Here is a 17,627-nt window from a genome sequence, read left to right on the forward strand (position 1 = left end):
GGGGGCTTTCCAAATCCACTATGAATCCTTACAAGGCTGAATAAGGGAACTTGAAAGGATGCAGACAGGCAGGCAATCCGTAGTCGAGGGATGTAGGGCCCATAAACCTCGAAGCAAGGTCTTGAGCGTCAGACAGAATGAGGTGTCCCAGAGCGGCGGAAGAGTCCCGGACGCACGCTGCTTCTAGTCTCGACGGAATCGCCACCGAGCACCGCAGAGGCTAGGGCGGAATGGCGACGGCAGCGCAGTTCGCCAAGGCTTGGTCTCCGCCCTTCAGCCTATTTCCTCTAACCCGCAGACCCACTACCAGAGGAGGCGGGGAGCGGGCTGGAGAGCACTAACAGTGACAGGCGGGGCGAGTCGAGGGCGCGTGACGTCACCCCGGGGTGTGCGCGGCGCGAGCGGAAGCGGAAGCGGCTCTGTTCGCCGCCTCTCCCACCGGCCCGATGAGCTGCAGCGGCTCCGGCGCGGACCCCGAGGCGGCGCCGGCTTCCGCCGCCTCGGCCCCGGGCCCGGCACCCCCGGTCTCGGCTCCCGCAGCGCTGCCCGCCAGCACCGCTGCGGAGAACAAGGCCAGCCCCGCGGGGACAGCAGGGGGGCCTGGGGCTGGAGCAGCTGCTGGGGGCACGGGACCCTTGGCGGCGCGGGCCGGGGAGCCAGCTGAGCGGCGTGGGGCGGGTGAGGGCCTGACGGGTGAGGGCGAGGGAAGCGTCTGGGACTGGGCCCAGCGGCGGGTGAGGGCAGCGGGTATAGACAGACCTCGCTGGGGCCCTGCGCCTCCCACCTCTGTGTCTCATTTTGCTGGTTCTCCTCCAGCTCCGGTGTCGGCGGGTGGCGCGGCGCCCCCAGAAGGGGCCATGTCTAACGGGATTTACGTACTGCCGAGCGCGGCCAACGGAGACGTGAAGCCGGTGGTGTCCAGCACGCCGTTGGTGGACTTCTTGATGCAGCTGGAGGATTACACGCCTACGGTGGGCTTCCGCCCGAACAAGGCCACCTAGCCTGCTGTCACAACTTTCAGCCACATCTCCGTGCTTTTCAGCACCCTCTGATGTTTGCTTCCGTAGTCGCTCTTGTTTTTGCCCTCTGCTCACCCAAATCGTGAGCTTCCTGATAACCAGGTCTATCCGACATTTCCCTCACCCTCATCCCACTCTGCTGACAGTTCTCTTAATTGATTTCTTAGATCCCAGATGCAGTGACTGGTTACTACCTGAACCGTGCTGGCTTTGAGGCCTCAGACCCACGCATGTGAGTAAACCCAGGGCAGGTTAGTTTTGGGTGCTTGTGCAGTGTGTTGTCCATCTCCTTCTCATCTAAGTTTTTTCTCTCTAGAATTCGGCTCATCTCCCTAGCTGCCCAGAAATTCATCTCAGATATTGCCAATGATGCCCTACAGCACTGCAAAATGAAGGGCACAGCCTCCGGCAGCTCCCGGAGCAAGAGCAAGGTGTGAGGGGAGGCTCATTGAATCACTAATTACCTTCCACAACAGTGGAAGCTTATCCTGCCACCCCTTTGGGGAAACTGAATCCTAGGGGAGGTGTAAAACTTACTCAGGGTCACCCATCTGGGATTGAAGTGTGGGATTCCTGTGCTCAGTTGGTGCTCTTCCCTCTTCCCTCAGGACCGCAAGTATACTTTAACCATGGAGGACTTGACCCCTGCCCTCAGCGAGTATGGCATCAATGTGAAGAAGCCGCACTACTTCACCTGAGCCACCCAACCTAAATGTACTTGTCTGTCCCCATGTCCCCACACCAGCCTGTTTTCATAATAAACTTTATTGTGACAGGCGGGGCTGATCCCTCCCATGTTGGGAGACACCATGTGGCAAGTGACAAAGCTCTGAGCCCGCCCCTTTTGGGGCCACAGTGGTAGGGATGGGGGAAGGGGATGGACCCCATGGCTGGGGTAGTACCATGACTGGAGGCAGGGGAGGCAACCAGAGGTCTGCTGCTTTGGGGAGGTACATTCCCCCAACCATGTCCTGACACCTCTGGAGTTCAGGCAAGGGCCTTCCGGTCCTACTTGTCCTGCATCTTCTCCAGGATAGGCACAATCATGTCAAATTTGGGTCGCTTTGCAGGGTCTTCGTTCATGCAGATCTTCATGAGCTTACACACATGAGGGGAAATACCTGGTGGGATGGTAGGCCGAAGGCCTTCCAATGCCACCTGTGAATACAAGAAAAAACTGAGCCTCACAATTTGAGTCTGTCATGTAGAGAGAAGCCACTGGCCCCTGGGACAGGATAACTGTATATCCGAACAAATATGGGAGGAGCCCAGGCCCACTACAGTTATTTTCACCATAACCAACCACTCCCCCAACACAAATGTATGCTGTTCTGCTCTCACCTTCATTCCAATCTCCATATTGGAAAGATCAGCAAAGGGTACCTCCCGTGTCACCAGTTCCCACAGAAGCACTGCAAAACTCCACATGTCTGCTGAGCGTCTGTTTGTGTCTTCAGGCTTTTTCTGCAGAGCTAGAGGGATAGGGCTTGTCTGTTCTGGCCCCCTGGCCTTTCCTGTCTCTGCCCCCTTCCACTACTTCTGAGGTGATCCTTTTTCACCTCCCAACATGATGACTTCACCCACCTTCAGGGGCTACCCAGGCAGGTGCATACATGCGACCAGGACATTGGAAAGAGAACTTGACATCAGCCATGCTAATTCGGGCAGTCATGTCCTCATCAATCTGAGGAAGAGAAAACAGAAGGAGGTAAGTCATAGATAGGCAAAGGACTTTTGGGGCCTGGGCCAGGAGTGAGCTTGTGGCCTCACCATTACACTACGGCTATTGAGCGCATGTCGTGGGATGAGGGGCTCTAGTGTGTGTAGGAAGGCCATGCCCCTTGCCATGTCCAAAGCAAACTTCACAGCCTGGCTCTGGTCTACGACGAAATCTGAGAGGAAGCAAAAGTTCAAATAGTTCAGAGAGGCTCATGCACCCTCTCTCCCATTTCCTCCCCAAGAAAATTCAACATCTCTACTCACTGGTGCCTTCATGTAGTACATTGTAGAGGGATCCATATGGCATCCAGTGTGTGATGAGAGTAGGATGAGGAGCAGGTGGAGACTGACAGGCACCTAGCACTGGGAGCACATTTGGATGCGAGAAAATCCTGGAAGAGGGAGGGAGTGGTTGAGACAGAGTATAAAAGATCTCTTTCAGTGCTATTCAGGATTCCCTGGAACTAGCAGCTTCCAGGTTACGCCTTGCACTACCTGAGCCGGGGACACTCTTCATTGAAGTCCCTGCTCTTCCTTGTACTCCAGTCTCGAACCTTCAGCACCTTCACGACAATGTCATTGCCCTGCCAGCGGCCCTTCCATAGCTGAAGAATAGGTAGAGGTTAGGAGGCTTTTACTGTTGCTACCACTTCCTTGCCCTCTAACTGGAGGAAAAACTTAAACCAGGTACAAAGCAGGTAATTTACGGGGGTTTAGTGAGGGAAGGGCAAGAAGGGCAGGGGTCACCTCTCCAGAGTGATTCTCGTTGAGCTTCGTCAGGAAGTTAAGCTGTTTGAAGTCAATGCCAGAGTGTTTGTTCAGGGTTCCATTTCCTAAGAGAGTGGGCAGGTCAGGTACCCAGCTTCACCCTAACCCAGCCCTAAGAGGCCAGGATTATCTCCTTTTACAACCCTTCTTCCCACAGTGGTGACTCACGGGGCCGAGTGCGGGTGGTCCCCTTCCAGAATGTGTCCTTGTATGGAATACGGTTGAGATTCTGGCCCATCTTCTCTGCCCGCTCTAGGGAAGAAAACCAACGTGAGCTGTGGTACAGAGGGAGAAGACAGGTGGGAAGGGACAAGAGACAAGCTAGGGGGTGGGGAGATGGACCTCGGAGAAGCTCTCTCAGGGGTGCCTTGGCTTTGTCCACAGGCATCTCTCCATACTTGTTACAGATACTGACAAGGGCCCCATTTGCCACCAGGTCCTGGAATGAAAAGGCCATTATGATGAGAGCCACTGCTGCCTCACTGGCAGTCAATGAACCAACCATGAATGCACAAATGTAGTACTTAATCCTGTGAGTGTCACACAGTAGTGCTGACAGAATGGGTTGAGGGTTCCAAAATCTCCCACCCAGGCTGACTTTACTTCCTACCCATCTCAGGACTTGAGGGCTGAGTACTCACCTCTGCCACTTGGTCTTGTCCCCAAAAACAGGCATAGTGCAGGGGCACATTCCCATGTTCATTCACTGCATTGATGTCTGCCTTGTACTGCAATAGCTGGACCCCATGGCCAGACAAAAAGAGGCAGAAGGTACAGTCAGCCTCAAATGAGATACTGGTGTCAGGGCACGGGAAAAGGGGGAAGAGTACACATACTTTCTGCTGTATGTTACAGTGCCTGTGACTGACCCTCATGGCATGTATGTGATGTGGATGATGAAAGGGTTTGTACGTACCTTCTGTACAATATCACGGTGTCCATGACTGGCTGCCAGATGCAGGGGGGTGTCATCCCCACGGTTCATTACATTGATCCGTGCCCCCCGCATGATCAACATCTCAACCACAGCAGAGCGGCCCTCTCGGCAGGCCCAGTGCAAGGGGGAGAAGCCATGATCGTCCCTTTGAGGAAGGGGCAATGGTCATTGAGCTGGAGGTGGGATGGGGCAAAGGTTTTGATTCCTGAAAAACTGATAATTACATACTCTCTGGGAAGGCTTACCTCTCTAGGACTTTGATTCTCATTCATGCCAGCAACTCCCAAAACTGTCCATTTTGGACCTTCCCTTGAGCTTCAAACCAAACCGACCACCTACATACCTCAACGACCTCTATAAAAAATTTTGTTATCTTCACCATATCCCACATCTCATTTCATTAGGTGGTAGCGCTCTTCCCCTGGTTTCTCCTGCACCCCTTCTGCAACATCTATTGGTTCTTTCTGTTTTCCACCACATCTTATATATCCCCCTACTTCAGCACTTGTCGCACTGGATTGTAAAAATCTGTTAGTGGACTGTCTTGTCTGTTAGATTTTAAGTTTTGTGAGGGAATGGATTGACAGCAGCTGTTCGGTGCATGTTAGTGGGGAAGAAGGGTGTCTTGGACAAAGCAGGCCACAACTTATAAGAGAGGGAACAAACTTACTATTTGCCTCTGGTACTGAAACTAACATCTAAAAATGGAATGGAATTTAAATGATGTTTTGGAAGGGTTTATATTGAAAAGGAGAAATCCTTTTGACTACTGATGAGGTAGATAACAAACCACCATGCAAAGCAGGATTCCCCTACTTAGCAATCCTGTGCACAGAAAACAGAAGAAAATGAGAATGGCTGTTTTGGGATGAAAACGATACCTTATTTTTTTCTTTTCCAAGAGATATGTATTTTATAAAGTAAAATAAGTATACAAACAAAACAAAACAATTGGTTTGGAGCTGAGCCTGCCTGACAGCCTGGGGCCATAAAAGGAAATCCCCTCTAGTTCGGGCTGCAGATTCAAGGGGTGGAGCAGGGGGCGGTCCGTGGTCTGGGCCAGCAGCCTCCGGATGCCTTAGTGCTGTGGTCACTTCCTGTGTGCGACTCTAGGCAAGGCCTGGAGTGATCAGGGGTCTGGCCATCCAGATGCCCCTACAGCTGAAGGGGTTGGGGGTGTGGCCTTTTACTTAATCATTTTCCTCCACAACTTGCTGGCATCTGCTAACACAGAAATAGCCAAAAGCTTTCCCTAGAGGTGGGATATCCCCAGGAAGCATTACACCCACTGTTTATCAGCTGGTCTTGCCTCCTAGACCTTTAATTTGTGCCCTGACTTATCAGCTTCCAGTACTGGGCAGGCCAAACTCTGAGGGCAAAAGTATGGGCACAAGGGTTCTGTTCACTATCAAGCTGCCTGCCACCTCAGGGCCTGGACTTTTATCACAAGGAATCCTGCTAGGAATTAACCCCTTCTTCATATCCAGCATACAGCCAACTTAGGCCCCCATACTTTACCCCTCAAACCAGCACCACAACCATCCAGTTTCATTAATGCCACCCCTTTTCCTTCTGGCAACATCTTCCTAGAGTCTTCCTAGATGCTAGGTCAACTGGACAACTGCCTAAGCCTGTATTTCCTCATCAACAAAATAGTAACAGTGCTTTCTGTCTTTATCAGGGTACCCTTTGAGAATTATGTGAAAAATGGAACAAATGACTTTGCAAAGTATTAAAGATAAATAGTGTAGAACCTAATGGGAACCAGTGAAGTCTAGACTAAGATGACAGGTGATCCTGACTTGTCAAACCTAAAAACTAAACTCTACCAATCTTAAAAAATAAAGAATTTGAATCTGCCACCCTGAGTCACCATCATTACTGCTCTTCTTGCCTTCCTATCTCAGCCAACCTTGTAGAACTGGTCTACATTCCCTTTCACTATTTGCTTACCTCTCAACTTTTCTTTTTTTTTTTTTTTTTTGAGACAGTCTTGCTCTGTGGCCCAGGCTGGAGTGCAGTGGCACGATCTTGGCTCACTGCAGCCTCTGCTTCCAGGTTCAAGCGATTCTCCTGGCTTAGCCTCCCAAGTAGCTGGGATTACAGGCGCACACCACCACACCTAGCTAATTTTTGTATTTTTAGTAGAGACAGGGTTTCAATATGTTGGTCAGGCTGGTCTCGAACTCCTGACCTTGTGATCCACCCACCTCGGCCTCCCAAAGTGCTGGGATTACAGGCATGAGCCACCGCAACTGGTCTACTTTTCAATCTGCCACAAATCTGCTGTCTTGAGAGCAGAGATTATGTCAGATTCTGGACTCTAGCACCCAGCACAGAAGGTGTTCATCATAGTTTCTTAAATGAAGGAACCCAGTGTAGTCTGATTTCTTCACCCATTATTCTGAAACAATACTCACAGATCATCAAATACATCCTAACTGCACATTGAGGGGAACAACAGACGCTGGGGCCTACGAGAGTGGGGTGGATAGGAAGAGGCAGAGGATCAGGAAAAACAACTAATAGGTACTATGGCTTAATACCTGGGTGATGAAATGATCTGTACAACAAATCTCCATGACACGAGTTTATCCATATAACAAACCTGCACATGTACCCCTGAACCTAAAAAAAAAATCCCAATTGTAAATTCAATGGCTACTTTAAAATATTAATGTTCTTTGATCTCTCAGTAGCCTGAACTGCTGTTGACCACCTCCCCTTCATTAAAACATTCTCTAAGCTTTACTGACACATTTTCCTATTTCTTTTTCAACTTACAGCTGCTCCTTTTCAGTCGTGCAGGCTTCCTGTCTCCTGACCTCTTGCCTTCCACTCTCCTGAGACATTCTCCTTCACACCCATGGCTTCAAGTATCATCTATATGCTGATAGCTCTCAAATCTGTTATCTCCAAGTCAGATTCCTCTCCTGAATTGCAAATCTGCGTAACCAACAACACACTCAACATTTCTACCTTGCTGCATTGTCACCTTAACTTTAACACGTCCAAAATAGAATGCCTCATCCTCCAGTTTTCTCCATCTCAGTAAAAACAGCCACCATCTATCCAAGTTCCCAAGCCAGAACCCTGGTCCTCATCTTTGCCCTTACTCACTCCCCACCAAGTTCCACAATTCTTTGTCCTAAAGACTTCTGGAATTTGATCACTTCTCTTTTTCACTCACCCTAATTCTAGTCCAAGACATCATTACTTCTACGATGAACTAGGCAACTGCCTCCTTTCCACCTGCTCTTCACAAAGCATCCAAGATGATACTGAAAAATGGACAATCTCATTATGTCACTACATAGCTTTAAAACCTTGCTTTTAAAATAAAGACCTTCTTATAGCCTAAATATGCTTGCATGATCTGGCTGATCCTTGCAGACCTCTACAGTCTTATGTCCTGTTCTTCTCCTCTTGTACCCAATGCTCCGACCCACAGAGATCATCTATCCTCCAGCTATATGGAACTCCAGACAATTTCCTGTTCTCTCTGCTCTGTGCCTTGCCTCCTAGTCTTTGCCCATGCAGTTTACTGAGGCTGGAAAGCTCTCTGCAGCCTCTGCCTGTGAAACTCTCATTCAGCAGTCAAGATTCAGCTCAAACTGCGTCCTCTGTGAAGACCCTCTGCCCCCCACAGGCTGTGCTTAGCACTCATTACACTGGCTAGCAAAGGCAGCCGCCCCCACCAGACATGAGCACTCCACTCCACGTAGCCAAGAGATATCTAGCCTTCCTCTCATCCACCAACCGCTTCAGCTCACCCCTGGTTGAGATCGTTCTCCGTGTTGTCCAGCCACAGGCGAACGGCGACTGCGTTGCCCTCCCGGCACTGAGTGAAAATGTCGTCCATAGCAGCGTCCCGGCGCCGAGTCCCCTGGATTAGGGTAGCCTGAGGACTGTGGGGTGATCCAGGGAAGGAGGATGAATCCCAAGCTTTATCCTCCACAGGAGAGAAGTGTTTGTGTTGGGGGTAAGGGGCCTGAGCTGCGTCCCCGGCTATTGGGGGTCTGTGAAGGAGTTTGTGGCTGCGGGATGATGCCCGGCTGTGTCCTCTAGGCGCGAGGTAAAGGGGGGTCAGGGGAGGCAGGTAGTGTCTACTAAGAGGTAGTGTCTCCTGAACGGATGTCCGAGAGTAGGCAACTAGACCCTATCCGCGAATAGAGTTGGGGGAAGTGGGGAGGTTCAGGATCCGTATACGCTGGGGGAGGGGACTGGGGGTCCTCCCCAGGGTTGGCTCCGTTCCTTACTTGGAACTCAGGAGAAGTGAGGGGTGACAGGTTGGCAGGACCCCTAGTCGTGGGCAGGGGGCGCGGGTCCTCTCGCACTCACCGGGACTCGGGCTGCAGGCTCCTTCTCCGGGGAACTCCCGTCCGGCCGCGCCCGCAGCCCGACGCCGGCCCCGCCCCGCCCCTGGTGCTCTTGGGCAGCGCGGGCCTCCGTCCCTCCCCTCCCACCGCCTCCGTGCCCTTCTAGCCGCGGCTGGCTGAACTCGATGGTTCGCTGCGCTGCGCCGGCCGCTCTAGCAACCCCTGGCTGTCACGCTTTGGTTTCCGGCTCCGTTCTGGCGGGTCTGAGCGCTGCGACTCCCAGAGAAGAGCTCTGCACGTGGAGAAGATCGGGGACTCCGCGACCCTGCCCTCAGGTCCCTCATGTTCGAAGAGCCTGAGTGGGCCTCGGCGGCCCCAGTAGCCGCGGGCCTCGGGCCCGTAATCTCACGACCTCCTCCTGCGGCCGCCTTGCAAAACAAAGTGAGTGACCCTCAGAGGCGATGGGAGCTGTTTCAGGCCGCGAAGCAGACGCTGGTGGATCCCAGCGCTGTGTGTATTGCAGGGAGGGACACCTGTGGCACCGTTGAGGGCGAGTCCTGATCTAAAGATCCGAGAATTTCCAAAAGAAACTGACGTTGGGTCAGAGAGAGTTGTTGAGTAGAAGCTGGGGAAGCGAAGAGGGTTCTTCAGACAGGGAAAAGTACGTACAAGGGCCCTGGGGCAAGACAGCATGTTCTGTTAGAGTCACACACACAAGTGATCCTTGTGGTTGGAATACAGAGTAAATGAGAAGGGATGCTGTTCAAGTTCAAGAGGTAGATTAGAAGTTTTGCATATATTAGAAGCCAATGAAAGGTTTTAAGCAATGGAATTATTTCTTCAGATTTGTATTTTGAAAGGGTCATTGGTTACAGTGTGGAGAATGGATTGGAGAAAGTAAGAGTTGTCAGTATCATTGTTCAAGGGAGGGTGTGGGAAACTTAGAATCAAGGTAAGTGCCTGGCCTAGGATTACCCAGTAGGACTGCAACACAGAATCAGCCTTCTCGACAGTACACCTTCTCCTTTGAGCCTCTCAGATGTGAGGGCCGTACTTCCTCAGGCTTTTCTTAGGCTTCAGTCTGCCTCCAACTTGGAATCGACCTACTTTGTTTCCTCTTTTTTCATCCCCTAGCCCCATTACCATTGTCCAAGCCGCTGGCCTCTCTGCAATTTCTCCCCTTCCGTTTTTTTTCTACACTGCAGCTAGAGACATGTTAAATATTTAATATACGTGTGTGATCATGTACCTCCTGTTCAGAAACCTCCTTACCTCTTTTGGGAATGTATCAACTGGAGGCAAAAGCTCAAGGTGAAGGGTTGGAACTCCTGGTCTCTGGCCTTGGTCTTGTTGCTTGTGGCCTTAGCACTTTCCTTTGGGAAAACCTCTATTAACTCATTTACACATTGAAGAAAGTGGGATAGGTGGTTTCTCTGCTCTCCAGCTTCCCAGAAGTTGGGGTGGTGACGTGAAAGTTCTTCTGGGTTCTGGCAGGCTTGACTGGGAAGAATTCAGCTGCTTCTGCTAGTCTGAATCAGGTCGACATCTCTCCCTTCTTATTCTCCAGGCCTCATCCATTCTCTTTAGGCCCACTGTCACCCCTTGTTTTCCCCCAGGGCTCCAAGTGCCGCCAGCTCTTGGCCACATTACGGGCCCTAGAGGCAGCATCTCTTTCCCAGCATCCCCCCAGCCTACCTAGCAGTGACTCTGAGGAGGACGAGGAGGAAAGGAAGAAGAAATGCCCCCAAAAGGCATCGTTTGCCAGTGCCTCTGTTGAAGTAGGGAAGAAAGGGAGGAAGAAATGTGAAAAACAGGGCCCACCTTGCAGTGACTCTGAGGAAGAAGTGGAAAGGAAGAAGAAATGCCACAAACAGGCTCTTGTTGGCAGTGACTCTGCTGAAAAAGAGAAAAGAAAGAGGAAGTGCCAGAAACATGCCCCTATAAATTCAGCCCAGCACCTGGATGGTGTTGACCAAACAGGTACCATTGGATGTGTATATGTCTGTGTGTCGGGGCGGGGGTAGGGAGTAGGTCAACTGATTCTACATACAACAGAGGTTATTGACTGCCATTAGGATTGAGGTTAATGGTGTACTCAGGCAATAAGAAGTACTTTTATGCAGGCCACAGTCACTGTTTCAAAGACAGAGGTATGGCTGGGATGACTTGCCATGACCTGAATGTAAGAGATTTTGCCTCAGGTGCACCTTCCCATCTCCCTCCCTGCAGGTCCCAAAGCCTGGAAGGGTAGTACTACAAATGATCCACCGAAGCAAAGCCCTGGGTCCATTTCCCCTAAACCCCCTCGTACATTAAGCCGCAAGCAGTGGCGGAACCGGCAAAAGAACAAAAGAAGACATAAGAACAAGTTTCGGCCACCTCAGGTGCCAGGCCAGGCTCCAGCTGAGGCCCCCACAGAGAAGACAGAGGTGCCTGCTGTTTCCAGGACAGACAGCCATGAGGCTCGGGCAGCGGATTTGCGAGCCCGCATGGCACAGCGGCTGGATGGCGCCCGATTTCGCTACCTCAATGAACAGCTGTACTCAGGGCCCAGCAGTGCTGCACAGCGTCTCTTCCAGGAAGACCCTGAGGCTTTTCTTGTCTACCACCGCGGCTTCCAGAGCCAGGTGAAGAAGTGGCCACTGCAGCCAGTGGACGGCATCGCCAGGGATCTTCGCCAGCGGTGAATGGGGGTCAGGCACTGTGAGAAGCCATGTGGTGGGTCAGTAATAGGCTCAGATCAGACCAATATGTGACCCTTGCCTTCCACTCTCAGGCCTGCATCCCTAGTGGTGGCTGACTTCGGCTGTGGAGATTGCCGCTTGGCTTCAAGCATCCGGAACCCTGTGCATTGCTTTGACTTGGCTTCTCTGGATCCTCGGGTCACTGTGTGTGACATGGCCCAGGTAAACTTATATGTTATCTGGCTTGTGCTCTAGGCCCAACCTCCGTATGCTAATCTCTAACCCTTCCTTCCCCTTTCCCATCCTGGTGTCTCAGTGCTGGCTTTCTTCTTCTGCACTGTGTGCTATATACAAGACTCTCACTCTCCACAGGTTCCTCTGGAGGATGAGTCTGTGGATGTGGCTGTGTTTTGCCTTTCACTGATGGGAACCAACATCAGGGACTTCTTAGAGGAGGCAAATCGAGTACTGAAGCCAGGGTAAGAGCCCCCAGGACACAGATGTATGTATGTATGTGTGCATGCATGGGTCTGTGCATTTACACAGAACTTTCTGTCCTTTTCAGGGGTCTCCTGAAAGTGGCTGAGGTCAGCAGCCGCTTTGAGGATGTTCGGACCTTTCTTCGGGCTGTGACCAAGCTGGGCTTCAAGATTGTCTCCAAGGTGAGGACCCCAAGAAGTCTATACCTGTTTTTGTCTCATGTGGCCCTTTTCAGGATACTGGTGTTCAGAAAGGAGGCTTCATGCACAGGAACAGACATTTTGCTCCCCAACGGAGGTGGGAGCCCTGGGAAGCTTTCTGAGCAGAGGCAGTACATAGAGGGAGGTGTTTTAAGGAGTTGGGATGAGGATTTGGTTCTCACTGGGTCTTTTCTGCCCCTAGGACCTGACCAACAGCCATTTCTTCCTGTTTGATTTCCAAAAGACTGGGCCCCCTCAGGTAGGACCCAAGGCTCAACTTTCAGGCCTGAAGCTTCATCCATGTCTCTACAAGCGCAGGTGACCTCTGGATCTTCCTTGAAAGGGGAGGCAGAGCTCAAACTCCAGGCTCAGAACTGTGAAGACTATTTCCAGCCTGGCTATAAGCCAAGACCTGGTTCCTGGTGGACCCCGAGGACAAAGTGTGATAAAACCTCTGACTCAGCCGGGCACGTTGGCTCATGCCTGTAATCCCAGCACTTTGGGAGGCCAAGGCAGGTGGATCACGAGGTCAGGAGATCAAGACCATCCTCCTGGGTAACATGGTGAAACCCCGTCTCTACTGAAAATAACAAAAATTAGCCGGGCTTGGTGGCGGGCTCCTGTAGTCCCAACTATTTGGGAGGCTGAGGCAGGAGAATGGCGTGAACCTGGGAAGCGGAGCTTGCAGTGAGCTGAGATTGAGCCACTGCACTCCAGCCTGGGTGACAGAGCGAGACTTTGTCTCAAAAAAAAAAAAAAAAACCTCTCAGACTTGCTGTCCTGAAGCCTTCTTGGTTATAATATGCATAAAGTCACTGGGGCTAGCTAAACGATAAAGAGTTTATTGTGAGAACATGGGGATATCTGTCTGTTTCATGACACTTTAGGTGTCATGAAAATTAGATGGTTTGGAATTCAAGGCATCTTTAGGTTTGGCTTCTCTTTCCAAGTAAGAAGCCACATGGCCTTTCTGTCCTGCTATCTCCACTCTGCTGTCATCTGATCTGTCTACAGATAAGCTTCCTCTGCTCACTCATAGTTTCTGCTCCTTCAGCTTCAGTTTGCCCAGGCCTTTAAGGTTGCAGACAGGCAGCTGTTGCTGCTTGACTCTGAGGCAACTGGTAGTCCGCCAACATCCTGGCTCAACACGTCAGTCTGAGCCACTAACTTGAGACTGTTTGGATGTCCCTGTACTGAGCATTTCTAGTGGTTTATCTTTCCCCTCTCCCCTCATCTCCATCTTTGGAACCATATAGCATCAAGGCACTCCCAACACGTATTATCCTGTGGGACTTTGGAATGTTTATGGCTGAGAGCACGGATTTTTGGAATCAGGTAGACCTGGATTTAATTCCTGGCCTGCTACCTAGAGGCACTTAAAGTCATTTAATCTCTGTGTATCACATTCCTCATTTGGAAAATGGTAGAATTTCTGTCTTGCAAGGTGGTTGTGTGGATTAACTGGGGAAATTTGTAGCCAGGGCTGGGAACATAGGAGGTGCTCAGTAAACTAGCTATGACTATTATATGTTGTAAGCCTTATTGTTTTTTGAAGATGTTCCCTAGGCTAGTTGGAGGCTGAGGGGTAAAGAATGGATTTGTTGACTAAGGAAGCCTCTGGGAGAGGCTAGGCCTTTCAGCAGGCTTACTTCATAGGCTATTTAATGACTCTTAATAGATTCTGAGCTTCTGTCCTTAGAGGGGTAGTGAGGGAGCTGGGTCTCTGTTCGTAAACAACTTGTTGATGCCGTGTGGGGTTCGGGGCATTGGGCTGTTCATTGGTGGAAGAGTCTGTCCATTGTTTCTGCCTTGCAGTGGAATCAGATCAGCATGTCCTGGGAAAGCTAAAGGCAAGGTGCTGAGGGAAGGTGAGTTTGAATGATAGATTCTAGGCCTCCCCGAGAAGATATCTGCCATGTGTCTAGGTGTAAAGATATGGCCTCTTGTACTTGCTTCCAGGAATACCTGACAGTACCCCTCGGGAGGTCATAGGTTCTATGGCCCTAAAGCCAGTTGAATGCCTTTAATAAGGGGATGGAGGTTTTGAAACAGGCTGTAGGCCAGAGGGCATGTTTGGAGGCTGGGCTGTGAATCATTAAACAGGCACTGCACAGTGCCTCTACACATACTGTTCTTTCTGCTGAATACTCATCTGACTGGCAATTTGCTCACCTTTCCAAATAACTTAGTTGTTTCCTGTTCTACTCCCAAAGCAAAATCAATTCTTCATCTGTACTCTCAAAGTACTATGTGAAGAGTGCTACTTCAGCTTCTAAATATTGCATTGTGATTCGTTTGTGCATTTGGCTGTAGTTTTCTCAAGCCGTATTCATCTTTATATTCCCAAAGCTTGTCATTTGAGATATAGCCAGTGTACTTATTCACCTAGGGAGAGATAAGGAATGACAGGGTCCAGCTGAGTGGGATGGATGAGAACAGGGGTGTTATAGAAACCCAGGTTCTAGGGCACAAGATGAGGGCACTGTTGACTAGTCATGATGGAAGAAGTAGGCAGACAGGAGAACTTCATTAGGTAGAATTGGTGGGATGCCGAGGATGGTAAGAGAGGAATCTGAAGTAAGTTCCAGGGTTCTGGCTTGAGCAACTGTGGGTAGGCTGGTGATGCCATTCAGAGTGTTGGATTTCAAGAAGTGGGACATGCGTGAGATCTGTACTAGGGGTCTGGGAATCAGCAGCCTAGACGTGGTAATTAAAGTCAGAATAGATGAGATATTCAGGGTAAGACAATAAGAAGAGAAAATGGCTCAGAATAAAATGAGGAACCTGTCATGGATGGATAAAGGAAAATGAACCAGTAAAGGTGATGGAAGAGGAGAAGGTTCACCCAGAGATGTAGGAGTAAAACCAGGAGAGTTATTGTTATTATTTTTTTTAAGACAGAGTCTTGCTCTGTGGCCCAGGCTAGAATGCAGTGGCATGATCTTGGGTCACTGAAACCTCTGCCTCCTGGTTCAAGCGATTCTCCTGCCTCAGCCTCCCGAGTAGCTGGGAATACAGGCTGAAGTCACCATGCCCAGCTAATTTTTGTATTTTTAGTAAAGACGGGTTTTCACCATGTTGGCCAGGCTGGTCTCGAACTCCTGACCTCAAGTGATCGGCCTGCCTCAGCCTCCCAAAGTTCTGAGATTACAGGCGTGAGCCACCACGCCCAGCCGATTTTTTTTTTTTTAATATGGGAGGATGGGCAGGTTGTTAGCTGTCGAGTGCTGTTGAGATGAGAGAGAACTTAGAATGTAGTGGGGTAAGGATTGCTGAGTGATGTGGAGGGCGTGTTTGAGGTAAATGGGAGTGGTAAGAGGTTGCTCCATTGTGAAAACCCTCTTCCAGAGTTCCTGATAGGGCCCCAGAAGTTCATTTCTGGTTGCTTTGATTTTTTTTTTTTTTTTTTTTCAGGAAGCAGGAAGCCAATTTATCATTTGAGAGTGAGAATGGGGGAGAGGAAGTATCTTCCAGGCCCACAGGGCACAGAAATACCCAGTCAGGCCAGACTGATTTATCTCCTTACCTCTCCTCATCACTTGGGCCCAGAACAATCAGCAGTGATTAGGTAGAGAGGAGCTGAGGAGAGCAAAGAGCATACCAATCCCTCCTCCCTTTCCCAGTGCAGGCTTCTAGACTTAACTGGGGCAGAGCTGGGAGGGGAAAAAAAGATTTAAACCTGCAACAGGTGCAGATTATTGTTACACAGGATTAGACATTCTAATTGAGATGCTTGCTCCTTAAACTGATCACAGGACTATCAAGAACATCACAACCTAGCTGCAACTTTTCTCCATAGCAGGGAGAGTACCTCCCAGTGATTAAAATTTGGAGGGGTGGTAAGAGACAAGAATAAAATTGGGTTTGGTTATCCGTGCCTCATGCTTGTTCAGCATCCCTTTTAGAGTTCTCCGAATAACTAGTTACTGCTTCTGCAGTTACTGGTGTGCTCCAGCTTCTGTTCCCATAATATAGTCCTAAGGGAACACAGTTCTAAAATAAACAACATGATCTTGGCAGAGACATCGCTCAGCTCCAAACCCAACCATTTATGTAATTGCACAAAACTCTCTACAGCTTTTCACAGATACCAGTAATTAGAACCTTTCATCCGTAAGTCATCCTCCTTCCAGGTGAATTCTCATCCAGGTGAATTCTCTGACCAGCCATCTGGTTTTAGGATACCCAACTCCTGCAGTAACTGCCTTACTGGTCTAATTGCTTCTACTCCTGTCCCCAAAGCAAGTAATTTTCCACACAGCCATGTGATCTTTTTAAAATGCAAATCAGCTTATGTCACTTCTCTGCTTAAAGTCCTTCAATGGATTCTCACTGCCTCGAGAACAAAAGACAAACTCTTCAGGCCCTGTGTGATCTTGCCCAGGCCTCCATCACCATCACCATCTGCATCTTAACCCACTCCTCCCCTTTCACAAAACTCCAGCCACACAGACTTGCTTTTTATTCCTCAAGCTTTCCAAACTGTTTGTACTGAGAGTCTTTGCACGTGCTCCATCTTCCTTGAATACTGTTTCCCCAGTGAGCTCATTTTCATCTTCCTTCATACCACTATTACCTTTGCTTCTGTGGAAGAAACTGGCCAGATGCTCACCGAAATGTCCTGTTTGTGGACACAGGTAAACTGCGTTTCCCAGTTCCATGCATCTAGGTATGTGTGAGTAGTTCTCACCAGTGGAAAACGAGTGGAAGTGATGTTTCAATACTAGACCAAGGCAGTTAAAGGGTGGCTGAGCCGTTTCCATATTCTCTTCCTCCTTCCTCTTCAAGGTAACCTTGAAGCACATGTTTTGACAGTGTTGGAGTCATAGCATAGAAGAAGTCTGAATATCTGAGTTACTATTTAGACCGTAACAGCTACTTGACCAAGAACATCCATGTTGGACTTTGAACAAGAAAATAAACCTGATTACATTCTGCTCGTGAGTTTTGAGGGTGTTTTAGCAGTTATTATATACACTGGATATATCTTCTATGGTATCCTGTCCACCTTACTCTTGACCACAATACCCTCTTTGTTTCCTTCAGGGTGTTTCAAATATTTAATTATCTTGCTAGATGCCAGTCAACACTTTCTATTTGTCCCATGAATTTCAAATCAGGGGAAAACATATACTCCCAATAGGGAGTTGAGATACTCTTAAAATCAGTCATTGTGTCTGTGACCGGAAAAACAAATCCCACTAAAGAATGTCCTAAGCAGATTATTATTTTTTTTTTGTCATATAACCTGGAGTTAGGTGACTTGGCATTGGTTCAGGAGCTGAAGGATGTTAGGGATGAGGTCTCTGTAGTTTTCTTGTCTCACAGTCACAAAATGAAGTGTTATTGATTAAGCAGGGATGCCCTACTTAGTATTAGACTTCTTGGAAGTCTCCCTAATTGCCACAGCCCCTATCTTTTTGGCTTCATTTCAAGGGTCCTTCTACATTGTTAATACTCTGGTATAAATAAGTTCCATTATTCCCTATAACATGACTGAA

The 17,627-nt window shown here is 49.5% G+C and overlaps 3 protein-coding genes across 12 annotated transcripts; 2 read left to right on the forward strand and 1 right to left on the reverse strand.

Annotated features, from left to right (window-relative positions):
* The first annotated feature begins 421 nt into the window (after window positions 1–421).
* On the forward strand, window positions 422–1,797 carry TAF10 (TATA-box binding protein associated factor 10). Of its 2 annotated transcripts, none has more exons than XM_015114750.3 (5): window positions 422–693; window positions 817–971; window positions 1,187–1,251; window positions 1,336–1,450; window positions 1,628–1,797. In XM_015114750.3, exons 1-5 carry the CDS (start codon window positions 447–449, stop codon window positions 1,715–1,717), a joined length of 672 nt encoding a protein of 223 aa, XP_014970236.1. In that variant the 5' UTR covers window positions 422–446; the 3' UTR covers window positions 1,718–1,797. The 2 variants fall into 2 exon arrangements, with proteins under 2 accessions (XP_014970236.1, NP_001252715.1); NM_001265786.1 differs by having other exon boundaries at window positions 435–678; window positions 1,628–1,765.
* On the reverse strand, window positions 1,769–8,847 carry ILK (integrin linked kinase). 9 transcript variants are annotated; one of them, XM_028832659.2, is made up of 14 exons: window positions 8,785–8,847; window positions 8,217–8,351; window positions 6,990–7,071; window positions 4,423–4,588; window positions 4,148–4,243; window positions 3,849–3,945; window positions 3,675–3,758; window positions 3,486–3,571; window positions 3,234–3,343; window positions 3,003–3,130; window positions 2,790–2,911; window positions 2,604–2,703; window positions 2,361–2,491; window positions 1,769–2,177 (listed from the first exon to the last, which is right to left on the reverse strand). In XM_028832659.2, the coding sequence occupies exons 3-14, from the start codon at window positions 7,040–7,042 to the stop codon at window positions 2,028–2,030; spliced, it is 1,323 nt and encodes a 440-aa protein (XP_028688492.1). In that variant the 5' UTR covers window positions 7,043–7,071; window positions 8,217–8,351; window positions 8,785–8,847; the 3' UTR covers window positions 1,769–2,027.
* A 102-nt stretch (window positions 8,848–8,949) lies between these two features.
* On the forward strand, window positions 8,950–17,070 carry RRP8 (ribosomal RNA processing 8). The gene is made up of 7 exons (XM_015114959.3): window positions 8,950–9,203; window positions 10,379–10,742; window positions 10,992–11,445; window positions 11,539–11,668; window positions 11,819–11,925; window positions 12,012–12,108; window positions 12,329–17,070. The coding sequence occupies exons 1-7, from the start codon at window positions 9,105–9,107 to the stop codon at window positions 12,446–12,448; spliced, it is 1,371 nt and encodes a 456-aa protein (XP_014970445.1). The 5' UTR covers window positions 8,950–9,104; the 3' UTR covers window positions 12,449–17,070.
* Window positions 17,071–17,627: the final 557 nt, after the last annotated feature.

Source organism: Macaca mulatta, chromosome 14, assembly GCF_049350105.2.
Source record: "Macaca mulatta isolate MMU2019108-1 chromosome 14, T2T-MMU8v2.0, whole genome shotgun sequence".
NCBI classification, from domain to species: Eukaryota; Metazoa; Chordata; class Mammalia; order Primates; family Cercopithecidae; genus Macaca; species Macaca mulatta.